The sequence below is a fragment of the Oncorhynchus masou genome, chromosome 5, assembly GCF_036934945.1.
Source record: "Oncorhynchus masou masou isolate Uvic2021 chromosome 5, UVic_Omas_1.1, whole genome shotgun sequence".
Taxonomy (NCBI): Eukaryota; Metazoa; Chordata; class Actinopteri; order Salmoniformes; family Salmonidae; genus Oncorhynchus; species Oncorhynchus masou.
In genome coordinates this window covers 38,203,477-38,220,366 of record NC_088216.1, presented here as the reverse complement: position 1 = coordinate 38,220,366, position 16,890 = coordinate 38,203,477, and the positions used below count along the sequence as shown (strand labels likewise).

Sequence of the window (16,890 nt, the reverse complement as noted above, 5' to 3'; positions counted from 1 at the left end):
CATGGCCTAGCAGCTGTACACAAGCCTAAGATTACCATGTGCAATGCCAAGTGTCAGCTGGATTGGTGTAAAGCTCGCCGCCATTGGACTCTGGAGCAGCGGAAATGCCTTCTCTGGAGTGATGAATCACGCTTCACCATTTCGATTTTAAACCTAACAATAACTAATGAAGGCCAAGTTTTATGTGTTGGTCCACCAGACCGCCCGTGCATCTGGATAGAAGTGTCTGGGAATGAGGTTAGGTGTAATGTGACTAACATGACTTCACTTTAGAGCGTGTGCCATCCTTCAGCACAGCATGTCACCCTTTATAAAGCACATGTTTATTTCACATTCGAAACAGTGGGTTATGTCACATTTGACATTGGTGATTATGTCACACAGTTATGCCAGATTTATAAAGCATGACCTACTGTTACGGATGCTTTGTAACACATTTATGTGGTTCTTATCAAATCAAATTTTATTTGTCACATACACATGGTTAGCAGATGTTAATGCGAGTGTAGCGAAATAGGGGGGTGTTCCCTCAAGTCCACAATCATCTCCTTAGTTTTGTTGACGTTGAGTGTGAGGTTATTTTCCTGACACAACACTCCGAGGGCCCTCACCTCCTCCCTGTAGGCCGTCTCGTCGTTGCTGGTAATCAAGCCTACCACTGTTGTGTTGTCCGCAAACTTGATGATTGAGTTGGAGACGTGCGTGGCCGCGCAGTAGTGGGTGAACAGGGAGTACAGGAGAGGGCTCAGAACGCACCCTTGTGGGGCCCCAGTGTTGAGGATCAGCGGGGTGGAGATGTTGTTGCCTACCCTCACCACCTGGGGGCGGCCCGTCAGGAAGTCCAGTACCCAGTTGCACAGGGCGGGGTTGAGACCCAGGGTCTCGAGCTTGATGACGAGCTTGGAGGGTACTATGGTGTTAAATGCCGAGCTGTAGTCGATGAACAGCATTCTCACATAGGTATTCCTCTTGTCCAGATGGGTTAGGGCAGTGTGCAGTGTGGTTGAGATTGCATCGTCTGTGGACCTATTTGGGCGGTAAGCAAATTGGAGTGGGTCTAGGGTGTCAGGTAGGGTGGAGGTGATATGGTCCTTGACTAGTCTCTCAAAGCACTTCATGATGACGGAAGTGAGTGTCGTTTAGCTCAGTTACCTTAGCTTTCTTGGGAACAGGAACAAGGGTGGCCCTCTTGAAGCATGTGGGAACAGCAGACTGGTATAGGCATTGATTGAATATGTCCGTAAACACACCAGCCAGCTGGTCTGCGTATGCTCTGAGGGCGCGGCTGGGGATGCCGTCTGGGCCTGCAGCCTTGCGAGGGTTAACACGTTTAACTGTTTTACTCAACTCGGCTGCAGTGAAGGAGAGACCGCATGTTTTCGTTGCAGGCCGTGTCAGTGGCACTGTATTGTCCTCAAAGCGGGCAAAAAAGTTATTTAGTCTGCCTGGGAGCAAGACATCCTGGTCCGTGACTGGGCTGGTTTTCTTCTTGTAGTCCGTGATTGACTGTAGACCCTGCCACATACCTCTCGTGTCTGAGCCGTTGAATTGAGATTCTACTTTGTCTCTATACTGACGCTTAGCTTGTTTGATAGCCTTGCGGAGGGAATAGCTGCACTGTTTGTATTCGGTCATGTTACCAGTCACCTTGCCCTGATTAAAAGCAGTGGTTTGCGCTTGCAGTTTCACGCGAATGCTGCCATCAATCCACGGTTTCTGGTTAGGGAATGTTTTAATCGTTGCTATGGGAACGACATCTTCAACGCACGTTCTAATGAACTCGCACACCGAATCAGCGTATTCGTCAATGTTGTTGTCTGACGCAATACGAAACATGTCCCAGTCCACGTGATGGAAGCAGTCTTGGAGTGTGGAATTGTAGGCAGGGATCAGCAAAATGGAGTTGTGGTCAGCTTTTCCGAAAGGAGGGCGGGGCAGGGCCTTATATGCGTCGCGGAAGTTAGAATAACAATGATCCAAGGTTTTGCCAGCCCTGGTTGCGCAATCGATATGCTGATACAATTTAGGGAGTCTTGTTTTCAGATTAGCCTTGTTAAAATCCCCAGCTACAATGAATGCAGCCTCAGGATGTATGGATTCCAGTTTGCAAAGAGTCAAATAAAGTTTGTTCAGAGCCATCGATGTGTCTGCTTGGGGGGGAATATATACGGCTGTGATTATAATCAAAGAGAATTCTCTTGGTAGATAATGCGGTCTGCATTTGATTGTGAGGAATTCTAAATCAGGTGAACAGAAGGATTTGAGTTCCTGTATGTTTCTGTGATCACACCACGTCTCGTTAGCCATAAGGCATACGCCCCCGCCCCTCTTCTTACCAGAAAGATGTTTGTTTCTGTCGGCGCGATGCGTGGAGAAACCCGCTGGCTGCACCGCCTCCGATAGCGTCTCTCCAGTGAGCCATGTTTCCGTGAAGCAAAGAACGTTACAGTCTCTGATGTCCCTCTGGAATGCTACCCTTGCTCGGATTTCATCAACCTTGTTGTCAAGAGACTGGACATTGGCGAGAAGAATGCTAGGGAGTGGTGCACGATGTGCCCGTCTCCGGAGTCTGAGCAGAAGACCGCCTCGTTTCCCTCTTTTACGAAGTCATTGTTTTGGGTCGCCGGCTGGGATCCATTCCGTTGTCCTGGTTGAAAGGCAGAACACAGGATCCGCTTCGCGAAAGTCTTATTCTTGGTCGTACTGATGGTGAGCTGATCTTACATTCAGTAGTTCTTCTCGACTGTATGTAATGAAACCTAAGATGACCTGGGGTACTAATGTAAGAAATAACACGTAAAAAAACAAAAAACTGCATAGTTTCCTAGGAACGCGAAGTGAGGCGGCCATCTCTGTCGGCGCCAGAAGTACGGTATGAAGACATTATGAAGACTTTAGGAAGCCTGTATAAGCTGAACATCATTTAAAGCGGGATCATTTATCAGGAGTCCTTTAGCTATTGTCACGACTTCTTGCGAAGTCGTTGCCTCTCCTTGTTCGGGCGGTGCTCGGCGTTCGACGTCACCGGTCTTCTAGCCATCATTGATCCATTTTTAATTTTCCATTGGTTTTGTCTTGTCTTCCCACACACCTGTTTTCAATCCCATTCATTACCTGTTGTGTATTTAACCCTCTGTTTCCTCTCATGTCTTTGTCAGAGATTGTTTTATTGTCAGTGTTGTTATTTTGTTGTGTTGGTGCGCGACGGGTCCCCGTACCCATGTTTTTTAATGTCTGTATCTTTTAGTGTTATGGAGCATGTTCTGTTGACATTTATTATAAGACTCCATTTACACTTCATTTTGACTCTCCTGCGCCTGACTTCCCTGCCTCCTATACACACGACGCTGACAGCTATACTGTTAGTGAGCATTTATCCTTTGCCAAGATAATCCATCCACCTGACAGGTGAGGCATATCGAGAAGTTGATTAAGCACCATGATCATATACACAGGTCATTCTAAAATGTGCAGGTTATGTCACACCACACAATGCCACATGTTCTGTCTCAAGTTTTGAGGGAGCGTGCAATTGGCATGCTGACTGCAGATATATGTCCACCAGAGCTTTTGCCAGAGATTTTGAATGTTAATTTCTCTGCCAACATTGTTTTAGAGATTTTGGCAGTATGTCCAACCGGCCTCACAACCGCAGACCATGTGTAACCACGCCAGCCCAGCTTCTTTAACTGCGGGAACGTCTGAGACCAGCCACCTGGACAGCTGATGAAACTGTGGGTTTGCACAGCCAAAGAATTTCTGCACAAACTATCAAAAACCGTTTCAGGGAAGCTCATCTTCGTGCTCGTCGTCCTCACCAGGATCTTGAACTGACTGCAGTTCGGTGTCGTAACCGACTTCAGTGGGCAAATGCTCACCTGCTGATGTCAACATTGTGAACAGAGTGCCCCATGGTGGTAGTGGGGTTATGGTATGGGCAGGACAACAAAAACAATTGCGTTTATCAATGGCAATTTGAATGCAGAGAGATACCGTGACGAGATCCTGAGGCACATTGTCGTGCCATTCATCTGCCACCATCATCTCATGTTTCAGCATGATAATGCATGCCGCAAGGATCTGTACAAAATTCCGGGAAGTTGAAAATCTCCCAGTTCTTCCATGGCCTGCATCCTCACCAGAGCATGTTTTGGATGCTCTGGATCAACGTGCACGACAGCGTGTTCCAGTTGCCGCCAATATCCAGCAACTTCACACAGCCATTGAAGAGGAGTGGGAAAACATTGCGCAGGCCACAATCAACAGCCTGTGTCGCTCTGTATGAGGCAAATCGTGATCGCACCAGATGCTGACTGGTTTTCTGATCCACACCCCTATTTGTTTTATGTATCTGTGACCAACAGATGCATATCTCTATTCCTGGTCATGTGAAATCCATAGATTAGGGCTTAATGAATTCATTTAAATTGACAGATTTTTAAAATACTGTAACTGTAAAATCTTAGAAATTGTTGCATGTTGCTTTTATATTTTTGTTCAGTGTATGTGTCTAACTTTATCTTAAGTGCTAAGATCTAATTTGTCCATTGTCTGAAGTATATATCATATTTACAGTGTGCATATTAGACAGTCCATATTGGTACAGGATGAGTGCACTTCAGCACTCATCAATAGGGCCAAGAGTTTTTTCTGGGCCCTAGTTATAGGCTGTAACTAGGACCCAGAGTTTTTCCCAGGCAAGGTCCTGTGGTGGGGAACAACACCTGGTCCCGCTCATAGACACTCACATGGAGAGGATGGGGGCCACTGCGTCCAGGGAGGCAATGAGGATCCCTATCTCACAGATACAGGCGGTCAGCAGCAGGGCCCAGGTGGGCTCCCCATTGGCCTTCCCATGGCCAAACACCTGGCAGACACATCACACACTGAGATGTTAGAGGGGATAGAGTTACAACATACATTAGTTATTCCATTATTTCAAGGCAGGTTGTATGTACTGTAGATGTAACAGAGGTGTTTCAGTGAACCACGCTCACGTGAGACCTGACCCTTGCCTGGGACCTGAAGATTAACGTTACTGTACACAGACACCAACCATCAAAATTGAATGTGAATGAAAGAATTTGTGAGAGAGGGCAGGCAAGTCCAATGTCACCTGAGACTGATTTGAAACATGTTGACAAACCAACATAACAAATGTACCCAGATCAGTGCTAATTGCTGAATGCTGACAGATAGATCATAACAAATGTACCCAGATCAGTTCTAATTGCTGAACACTGACAGAATTATGAAAACAAATGTTCCCAGATCAGTGTAAAATGCTAGAATGTTGGCAGAATGACTGAGACTGACCCGTAGGATGGGCACGACACCATCCCTGGAGATGGCCTGCATGAGACGTGGGGCGCCCGTCAAGCTTTGAAGCCCCGCTCCACAGGTGGAGAAGAAGGAGCCAATTACAATCACCCACGGGGATGGCCAGGCCAAGGTGCCAATGACCAGGTTGCCATTAACTCCCTCTCCAAACCTGAGGGAGATGGACATGACACCCAGCCAATCAGACATGAAGAAAGGTAGGAGGAGACACAATTACCTGGGTCCTATTAATTAGACACCAAACGGAAGAAAACTGACTAAAACAGGGAGGCTCTAGCTGGACTACAACTGCAGTAAATGTGCTCAATATTTGTTTTAAAACATTTTCTGTTGAATACGAACCAGGTATAGCATCCCTCATCTAGTACCTGAGCACTGGAAAAGCTTGACTGAGAAATGTTGAAACAATTGCAGGCATGTTGGCTCATTATGCATAACTTACTTGTCCCTTAGTACCACTCCATCGATACAGGCACCGAACAGGACCACAGCGGACATGTCTATAAGGTCACATTAAGGAAAACAGACAGACCCACGCTCATTGCTAGCACATAGGGACATATCCTCACATATCTCTGCTATGTCTGCACATTGAAAGTTACATAAGTACACAGTTCGACAGTACTGTTACTGTTGGGTTATGTCTGATGTATTGCGGTACATGATGAATTGCTTTGTTCTGTAACGGTTACTTTGAGATAAAGAACAACACGGTTTATTTGAAATTGCTTTCGTAGAGTTATCGTTTCGACATAACAAGCTTGAGGCTAAAGGCCCAATTCAAACAAACCTAATATATATTTAATGTTGAAAAGTCAAATAAAAATGAGCTCGTTTACTGTTGGTAGATGGTATGTGAGCGACAGCTAAAAGCCCATTAAGTCCAGAAACGGGAGCAGTAAAAGGATACACACGAGTGAGGTAGTGGTGATGGCCATGATAGTGCCGATGGGGATGGACTTCTGCGCGTCACGCAGATCTCCAGACCGGTTGGATCCGGCCATAATCCCTGTGAAACACAAGAAGAGAGGTCACTTTAAAAAAACTCCTGCTCACACAATAACCTCTGCACATTTGCGTTTCAGTCCGAGAATTGTTTTCAAAACACAGGCAGAGGTCTATAAGAAAACTAAGATAATCAAATGGTGGGCTTAGAAACTCACACAATAACGTGTGTATGTCGATTTGAAACCTACTTTCCTTTGTCAAATTGCCACAACTGAAAAATACAGCAAATTGATCCTTATAATGACAAACAACTGCTTTTTGTGTAAAAAAAAATCATGACTTCAGATGAATCTTTGACAGTATTGTAAAATGTTTCAATAAATTGACACACATCTCCTCTATCTAGATTTTAAAAAATAACCACACAAAACAACAAAAAAGGGTGAGTATTTTCCCTCGATCCCTTGCGTCCTCTCTTTTCCTTGAGATCCACCCTTGGTGAATTCACCCTTTGAGGATGAGAGGAATGAGTTTCAGCTCTGTGTCTCTTCCTCTTTGAATTATCCTTTCCTGTCAGCTGACCTGTCACGGAGGGGAAGTAGATGCCAACCAGAAGGGTGAAGAAGCTGGTGATGTCGGCCAGGACATAGCGGTTGGAGTTGGTCAGAGTATCATCGGGGCCCTCCACGGTCGCAATCCCGATCTTGGCCACCAGATTGCCCTTCTCCAGGTAATTCCCGAATAGGTTCTCTGTGTGTGTGTGGGGGGGGGGGGGGGGGGGGTGGAAGGGATTGAGGAAGAGGGAGAAGGGGGAGAGTGAGGGGGAGGGAGAAGTAAACAGAGAGAAAGAGGGAGAGAGAGGGCAATTTAATGGTAAAGAGAAAAGGAGGGAGAGGGAGATAAAGGGAAAGAGAGTGAGGGGGTTTGGAGAGAGAGAGCGAGAAAGGGAGGGAGGAGGGAGAATATTATTTATAATCGCTTGACCTTTAGTTCCATACAATGGGGTGGCAAATAAACAAAGTGCAGTATGCTTCCTGCAAGAGCACGCGGGTATGTTTCCTGCATGTGTGTGTGCAAGCATGTGTACTGTAGGTATAGTGACCTGAGTGTGGGTGGACCAGAACAGTGCATGTTATTTTTGCTGTAGGTGTAACTGTGTTTGGAAAGAAAAAGTAGACAGAATAATAGTAGTTATAATAATATAATATTATGTTAACCTTTTAGCAAACACTTTTAATCAAAGTGACCATCATACATGCATGCATTTTACGTATTGGTGACTCTGGCAGCAATAGAGCCCACAATCCTGGCATTGCAAGTGGCATGCTCTACCAACTGAGCCAGTAGAAGACTAATAGTTAACTGTGTTTGGTCACCTTTGAGGATGCCGCTCATGACCCCAGGGATGCCCTGGATGAAGGACACGTTGTTGTTGGCAAAGTACTCGTCACAGGTGGCGTTGAGGAAGGGAGTATCGCAGAAGATCTTCCACAGCTTGGTGGTGACTGTGCCGTTGCCACTCTCCAGTGTTTTGGCGCACACATCGAACCCTTTGGAGATCAGCGGGCGATTCCCAAGCATACAGACTCTGCGCAGCAGGGGACATGTGTTAGTGTATTAGTTTAGTTTATTAGGATCCCCATTAGCCACTGCATATGCAGAAGCTACTCTTCCTGGGGTCCACATCAAATGTACAAATACGCGACAAAGTACAGTTATCGACAAGAACAACATAAGCTACACATTACTTGTGTTAGTGTGACGACCGGGAATCAAACCCCAACTGCCCATGCAGACAACTTTAGACTGAGTTAGTCACCTGAGTCGAAGACTAGGCATTGGCTTTGAGAGCTAGCACAAGAGTCCTCCCTACTGAAAATGTCACACAAGATGAATATGATCCATTTGTATTTAACCCATCTGCTTTGGTACATTGAATATAATTTCTATATATTTTCAATATACTTCAAATCGTCTTAAAATAGGTGAACGTGGTCAAATTATATTGCAACAAAAGTCTCAAAACCCAAATCCCCCATATGGGCCACAATTATATAAATAAATAAATTACATCAAACATGATTCACATCACACCCACATTGCTCAAGTTTGGCTCAGCCCCAATTTTGAAGAGTAGCTTGGTCCCACATCTGATTGTTCTGTCTTTCCAACTCCTATGGTCATTCTCATGTGACAATGACCATAGGACTTGACAAGACTACACAAACAGATCTGGGAGCAGGCTAATTGAACAGTAGGCGCCCTTACGGGAAGTCAGGCGGTTCGATGGCTGTCTTGATGACTCCGGCATACACGGCCAGGATGGAGAGTATGACGCAGGCTAGAAAAAGCAGGGCCAGCTTGTTGACGTACTTGACCCCCACGAACACCACCGTGGCCATGAAACTGAGCACAATAGTGCCGTACACACGCATGTTGTTCAGCATCGCCGCCTCCGCCTCGGCCCCCTCCAGACCCTCCATCTTAAAAATGGCCGCCTGGGGAAGGATGTAGATCTGTAAGGGCGGGGAAAGGGGGGGGGAGAGCGAGAGAGAGAGAGAGAGAGAGAGAGAGAGGGAGAGAGATGACAGTTACATAGGACATGTATTTAATGTGTCCTAACAATTGTATGAAATTATTGACTTGAAGCTCTTTGTGCCAACATGGTGTACATTTTTGAAATTCTACTGTTCTTCTCTCTTAAACCAAGTTTTCCAACCTTGTCTGTATATGGCTATGTTCATAACATAGTGTCCTTTCCCTATTGACTGAGGAATTTTAAGGATGAAACAGCGTTTAAGGACAAAGCCTATGAGCAAGAAAGAGAGACCCAACAGTGACAAACAGGACTGTCAAGGTCACTCTGCAAAAGAGATGGTCAGAGGTTTCCAGAGAACGCATATAGAGCCCCGAGTTGATTATCCCTTTTATACCAAGGCTATAATTAAGCAATAAGGCACGGGGGGGGGTGTGGTATATGGACAATATACCATAGTTAAGGGCTATTCTGGATACAGCCATTAGCTGTAGTATATTGGCGATATACCACAAACCCCAGAGGTGCCTTATTGCTGTTATAAACTGGTTACCAATGTAATTAGAGCAGAAAAAATAAATGTATTGTCATACCCATGGTATACAGTCTGATATACCACGGGTGTCAGCCAATCAGCATTCAGGGCTCGAACCACCCAGTTTATAATTTAACACATTTTCCGATAGAAATGTTATCAACATCCACTAAAGTAGCTCGCAAGTTTACTACAGGAGTTGCCGTGGTAACCAAACAAACAGACTTGTTATTTTGAAGGAGTATATTTGTTTTTGTATTCTGAAGTTGCTACACAAGCGGACTTGTTGTTAGTTATCTTGTCATGTTTTGATCCAGTCATTAATTCGATTCATTCGATGTTGCTATGCTAAACAAATCATTGGCGTGTTCCTAGCTAGCAGAGATTCAATGATGATGAGAGACAAGAACTTCAATAAATAACAATTGTATAAATATCCAATGGGCTTCCATAGCCCACACTGCACTGGTTAATGAACGAATGTCATTCGTTATTTATTGGCACGGGAGAAGTCACATTTGTAAAATGTAACATTATTGTACAGTTTGTAGAGGCAGAAAGATAGGCTTATGCAACCCTCAACTGTTGCAAACTAAATGAACTCAGCAAAAAAATAAACGTTCCTTTTTCAGGACCCTGTCTTTCAAAGATAATTAGTAAAAATCCAAATAACTTCACAGATCTTCATTGTAAAGGGTTTATACATAGAGCCCGGATCTCAATCCCATTTAGCACGTCTGGGACCTGTTGGATCAAAGGGTGAGGGCTAGGGCCATTCCCCCCCAGAAATGTCCGGGAACTTGCAGGTGCATTGGTGGAAGAGTGGGGTAACATCTCATAGCAAGAACGGGCAAATCTGTTGCAGTCCATGAGGAGGAGATGCACTGCAGTACTTAATGCACCTGGTGGCCACACCAGATACTGACTGCTACTTTTGATTTTGACCCCCCTTTGCTCAGGGACACATTGTTCCATTTATGTTAGTCACATGTGTGTGGAACTTGTTCAGTTTATGTCTCAGTTATTGAATCTTGTTATGTTCATACAAATATTTCCACACGTTAAGTTTGCTGAAAATAAATGCAGTTGACAGTGAGAGGACGTTTCTTTTTTTTGCTGAGTTTAGAAGCATGGAAAAATAATGTGTAGATGCTTTTTTCCAGAGGGAGATTAAGTTTATGACTTTCCTGCCTGGGCTGCAGCACAGTTGTTGTCCCACAACTCCTGCATATCAACCATCAGCATCCAGGATCCAAACAACCCATTTTATAATGAAGCAATAAGGCCTAAGACAGTGTGGAATTTAAGTGATAATGCCAGAGAAGCCGGTGTTTGGAGGATATATCCTCCAAACACCGGATTCGAGGGTATTATCACTTTCATACAACGGGTTACCAACATATTCAAATAATGATTGACATATTTTCATTATGGGGCAGCAGGGTAGCCTAGTGGTTAGAGCATTGGACTAGTAACCGAAAGGTTGCAAGTTCATATCCCCAAGCGGACAAGGTACAAATCTGTCATTCTGCCCCTGAACAGGCAGTTAACCCACTGTTCCTAGGCCATCATTGGAAATAAGAATTTGTTCTTAACTGACTTGCCTAGTTAAATAAAGATAAATATTTTCATTAAAAACTTTTTATTTATTCATACTATTTCATCCTTCCCCAAGATATAGTCCCCACGCAAACCTAGATTTGTGTGGGGACTATATCTTGGGGAAGGATGAAATAGTATGAATACATTTTCATGGTTGTTCATTCTATCGGTTCAGTTGCCAGAGACGCGACCCAGTTGTTCAGTTGTTCGTTGTAAATGTTCCATTGCCATACTGGCAAGCAACGTTCTTATCCCTTGCTTACAAGCAAGCCAACTTTGGTTAACTTACAGTGGCGTCAAAAAGTGCAGCCAGAATAACAGCAAAGTAGCTGCATTTGTTTAAGCTGTTTTCTAGTGACATTTATTTGGAATCGTCCATAACAATGAGCTAATGAGACGTGATTTCGCCTGGCATAGAACTTCTGCTCACTCGCCAGGACACTGTTGTTCAGAAGAGCTAGCCAACAACACAGCTGACACAAAGATTCATTTCATTTGACCATTTTTAAATTACATTTCTTTGTAAATAGCCATAAAAATGATGCCAGCTGATTCATGATTTCGACTGGCTGAGAAACACTGTCTGTCAGTCAATCTCGTACCAAGTCCCGACACGTTCATTACTATGGGACAGCTGGAGATCGAATTTGAATACTGAAACAATGTTGCAAATGTTGGAGAGACAGACAACAAGGTTTATACAAATCTCCGCTGTTGAAAACTAAATATTTGTCTAAAATAAATGTGAGATAATGTCTGGATGCTTTTTATAGTGGAGATCAAGTTTATAAATTGCTTGGCTGGGCTGATGAGACAGTGGAATGCGTAGTCAGATGGAACAGAGTAAATAGGCATTTTAACATCATAGTTTTAGCGGTGGCAACTTGTGGAATAGACACCGGCTGGAATGGAGTTTTAACAAATCAGCATTCATGATTAGACTCATCCGTTCTATAAATGGGAAATACACCATGGCTAAGGGCTGTTCTTAGGCACAATGCAACAAGGAGTGCATGGATACAGCCCTTAACCGTGGTATATTGGCCATATAGGGTTAGGGTTAGGGTTAACCCACAAACCCCAGAGGTGCCTTATTGCTATTATAAACTGGTTACCAACGTAATTAGAGCAGTAAATATACATGTTTTGTCATACCGGTGGTATACGGTCTGATATACCACGGGTGTCAGCCAATCAGCATTCAGGGCTCAAACCACCTGGATTATGATACATAATATAGTACATTTTGTCAGATATGCCATTCCAATAAAGTATTCTTCTTCCCATACCAATCAATCAATTTAAGACAATAGGAAAATAATAAGTGGAGCAGTATAACTTGGATGTTCATTACTCTAGTGAGGTTGAGTTATTGTGTGGTGGTGCAACGTACAATTGGGCCAAAACTCAAGCTTCAATGTGAACCCTTCGTCATTCTAAATATAGCTGCTTTTTGTGTTTCTATGGAGGGATAAACGGAAATTCAAAGCAGCCTTCTCCAGATCCTCTCCTCACAATTCAGAGGGGTTTGTTATTCCACAATGGAAACTAATCCAGCTTTAACCCAGAAGACCAAATTAACCTCTATGCTAGATCAGAATGTACAGTTCCAGTCAAAGCCATCGGAGAAAAACCTATATAGGATGAATCTCAATTGTATTTCCTTGATTCAATGCATCCTCTCTCCGGCAACTTCTGTCAAAATGCATGGGAGGAGATGGCCTGAGTGGAGACACCTCAGACCTCCTCCAATTCGTATTGAGAAGTGGCGGCAGTTTCAACGAATGGTCTTATTATTTAGCCAATGCTTGAGCTCTCCCTAATGCAGAATAGGGAGAGGAAGATTGAGCATGAAAAAAGAGAGTGAGGAGCGAGTATGGGGAAAGACAAAGATGAAAGATCTTTATATTTATTATAATTCATTGTGGGGAAGAGAGGAAGGAAATAGTCGCAAAGCAGAATGAGGACTGAGAGAGAGAGAGAGAGAGAGAGAGAGAGAGAGAGAGAGAGAGAGAGACGGAGATGGATAGATAGAAAGATAAGTATTTCACACCCAGGTTCTTACCAGTAAGAGTTCGATGGACCCCAGGATGTACATGGCCCCAGCGAACGTTGTCCCGAGGTAGAAACAAATGCCCACAGCACCCCCAAACTCAGGCCCCAGAGAACGGGAGATCATGTAGTAGGATCCTCCAGCTACAGACACATACAAACATTCAAACATTCTGTCAATGACATACTTTTTAATGAAATATTGTATACAAACAGCATCTGCAACTGAATTGATTTGGAATTATATGGATTTGGAATGATATATGCCAGTTTGCAGCATTGCCATAATTTTCAAATACAATTGCTTCTTTGAAAGCATCACTATATTTCATGTGATTTCCCTGAGTTTAAATATAAATGACCCAAACCCTGCTATTCCCAAATCAGAGCAGGGTCATGTTCATTAGGGCACGCCAAAGAAAACCCCCAAAATGTTTTGCAACGGCACAGGTCCAGGCATAATAGCCGTGGGAAATACGGTGCTGAGGGTGCTGCAGCACTGTCTGATAAAACAGCTCAAGCCTGTAATTTCCTCTCACCTCTGCCAATCAAGGAGCGAGTCAGCCAGTGTGAGACGTGATTATTGGATACCATCTCTAATCATATTCGCCTAGCTGTGTAAGGTTCATGTCGGGACCCAGGAGTCTGGACGTAACTAATATTATCGCGTTGCTAGGGCTACTGCACTGAATATGCATTTTGAGCCAAAAGGGAATTGAAGAGGAGGTACTATTCGCAACAGCGAACCCGGATGCCAACGCATGCTCACCCACCTGGCACGACTCCATTGGTAGCAATGGCACTCATTGAGATTGCAGTCAGCATGGTCTAAAGAGAGAAGAGAACAGAGAGGAGAAATGGGACGTTAGTATTGTGTTACATTCAATCTGTTACACCCTACCTGACAGGATATTTCACATGTTTTTCAGGTGAAACACAAATGGGGGGAAATCAAGTTGTCTATAGAGGACCGTGGTCTTCTTTGTACTTACTGACACCAATAAACACTATGTTCTGGCTTGTGCAGTTTCAGTTGAAAACCTTGTTAGTTTATAAGGACAACAGTGAATTTAGATTTGAATATTCTAATGTTCATGACTGGAAGTTTGATAGAATAACAACCCAGTGGGCTGTCAACAAAAGAGTCAACAAGTGATCGACAAGGCACATCCTCCCGCCAAGCACATCAATCTGTCTGTTTGGCTTTGAGTGGAGATGTGACCAGATGCACCATTAGGACATGGAAAAATAAAGATCAACTGTAGGCAGACATTTACTAAAGAACCCAGAGTATGGCAGCAAGATAAAGAGAGAGAGTGTGTGTGTGTGTGTGTGTCTGTGTATATGACAGGGGAAGAGTGTGTATCTGAGAGAGAAAGTGAGTGATTTGCATGTGTTTAAGAGAGAGTGAGTAGTGAGGGAAAACTAGAGACATTTATGAGATTAAAATAAATCAAGTCAAGTAATATGTGTGTGTCTGAGAAAAAATATGGCTTTAACAGTAATAATATTTAATTAGCCGTGGTGTACTTCTTTAATGTCTATGTAGGCAGAGAGAGAGAGAGAGAGAGAGAGAGAGAGAGAGAGAGAGAGAGAGAGAGACACACACAGAGACAGACTGACAAAGACAGAAAGAGATATAACCCAGAGCACAGAAAGAGAGAGAGAGGTGTGTAATAACTAGCCTGTGAGAGGATGGGGGGTGGACGACTGTTAATGTTTCTTGTGAACACAGCTGTCTGTCTGGGTTAACAACAGTCTGCTCGACCGTGCCATATTACTCTTATCGGGTCATAATGAAGTAAGGCTCACTCTCTCTGAGGAGAGCAGATAAGACTAATTGTTTAAGTGGTTTATCTGATGTGGGCAGGCTGGAAAATACGAGGAAGAGGTAGTTTGAGGCCGAGTGAATCACTCGACACAGTTGTATGGGAACGTTATGAGAGGAGATAGAGCACTTACTGACTGTGTCACCTGAGGAAACCTGTGAGGGACTCAATACTCGAGCCCTTCATTGTAACGCTTTCTACTTTTTATATACCGCTTTGCACTGTATAAGCATGACAGGATGATATAAATGAGCGGAGCCAACGTCATCAGTTGTTGAAATATATTTTACGAAATGGGTGGGCCTCATTTTTAGGGAGGAGCTACATGGGCCAGACAGTGTGCGGTTCAGGGAATCACCAGAATTCATTATGCAGCTTTTAGTAAGAGACCATCTCACATGGAGAAACATGCGATAACACTACTTCAGATCTTTGTCGTCAACTTCAAAAGACTTTGATGCTACCGGAATCAGTCATAACAAACCCCATCAGCAGACATAACAAGCCAGGTGGGATTGCAAATAACATCCAGACAAACATTATTATGTCTGCAGAGGTATAAACATGTCAACATATACTAACCAACTACTAACTATTGTCTCTTATGCGTGTTAGTGCAATGGTCTAATGATTTGTCACTGAATAATTATTAGTGCCTATGGCTTTTAGGTGTCATATTACATATTTCTGACTGCATTTAGAAGATGGGTCTTGGTGGGTTTAAATTAAGTGTTACTAACGCAAAACAAACATGAACACAGCATAAGTATGAGATGAAGGCATTATTCCTATATGTCTGGGTGATGGAAGTTGCCCAATCTCTTCTCTGATTCTGAGTCTGCTATAAATCAGGATTAGGAATTATTGTGTTCATAAAACTTCCTCTCAGTATGTGTTGATTCTCTTTTGGTTTGCAATGGCTTCCCATTTAGTTTGTGGTCAACAAAGACATTATTTACTGAGAGACGAAGAACAGAGTGACAGCAACAATGATGCCCACATTCCAAATCCCATATTGTCACGTGTGCTCCCTCTCCAGGCCTCTAGGTCACCAGGCTGCTAGTTAAATTTTAGATGAACTAACTTCAAAGATGGGCGATACCATGTGTGGAGTTGCCATGGAAACGAGAAATGCCACCATCGTTACGCGCACCTGCGTGTCTTCAGACTCACCTGGACTCCCATCACCTCCCTGATTACCTTCCCTATATATGTCACTCCCTTTGGTTCCTTCCCCAGGCGTTATTGTTTCTGTTTCAATTTCATGTCCGTGTGCTGTTAGTGTTTCTTATTTTGTATTATGTTCCGTTTATTTTATTAAAACACTCACTCCCTGAGCTTGCTTCCTGACTCTCAGCGCACAATGTTACACATATTTTGATCAGCATGTCACAAGTGGAGCAGCCTCGTAGCTGAGCTCCTCTTCACTATGTAATTGTTGCGTCTTGGGTTTCAAGGAAAACATTCCCTTTAGTTTTTTGTGTAATACTGTAGCTATACGCTAGGCTACATCCTGTTGGTTTGTTTTGATCAGCTACCAGAGATGACAGTATGGACAGTTTTCTGTGTCACCCCATTTAAATTGTACTTCGGCTGCTATGCGGCTGACACTCAAGTACTTTTCTCCTTCCCCCCTTCTGACACCCAGGTGGCGACATGCATCTCTGCGTGCCTGGCAGACCTCTCAGCTTGGATGTCGGCCCACCACCTCAAGCTCAAACTCGACAGGGCGGAGCTGCTATTTGGCCTGCCCGCGCCAAACCTCTCCATCACGGTGGACATCTCTACGATGTCCCCTTTTTCAGAGTGCAAAGAACCCATACTTTCAATCTCTGCAAACAGGTTCATGGTCTACAACCCTCCAACTCAGCTCTGGACCTCGAAGCCAATTCCACTGTGTTTTTTCATTGTTCCCTTCTCATCAGGGACGGATTTAGACCTGGGACAGGCTCATCTTGTTGGCTGACGAAAAGTAAATGTGAACAATTCTTCCCATATCTTCAATACGCTCCTCGTAATTGGATAAGGACGTGCGCAGTTGCGTCCTG

General features: G+C 43.9%; 1 protein-coding gene across 2 annotated transcripts in view; it reads right to left on the bottom strand.

The window, feature by feature from the left end:
* LOC135539552 (solute carrier family 12 member 5-like) overlaps positions 1-16,890 on the bottom strand; it is a 173,845-nt gene that overhangs the window by 51,451 nt on the left and 105,504 nt on the right. For both annotated transcript variants that reach the window (XM_064965487.1, XM_064965488.1), the window contains exons 5-13: positions 13,787-13,841; positions 13,027-13,157; positions 8,557-8,804; positions 7,665-7,876; positions 6,871-7,038; positions 6,251-6,349; positions 5,783-5,840; positions 5,317-5,491; positions 4,749-4,867 (exon numbers count right to left, since the gene is read on the bottom strand). In XM_064965487.1, the coding sequence (XP_064821559.1) occupies positions 4,749-4,867; positions 5,317-5,491; positions 5,783-5,840; positions 6,251-6,349; positions 6,871-7,038; positions 7,665-7,876; positions 8,557-8,804; positions 13,027-13,157; positions 13,787-13,841 (1,265 nt within the window). The remainder of the gene's footprint in view (positions 1-4,748; positions 4,868-5,316; positions 5,492-5,782; positions 5,841-6,250; positions 6,350-6,870; positions 7,039-7,664; positions 7,877-8,556; positions 8,805-13,026; positions 13,158-13,786; positions 13,842-16,890) is intronic.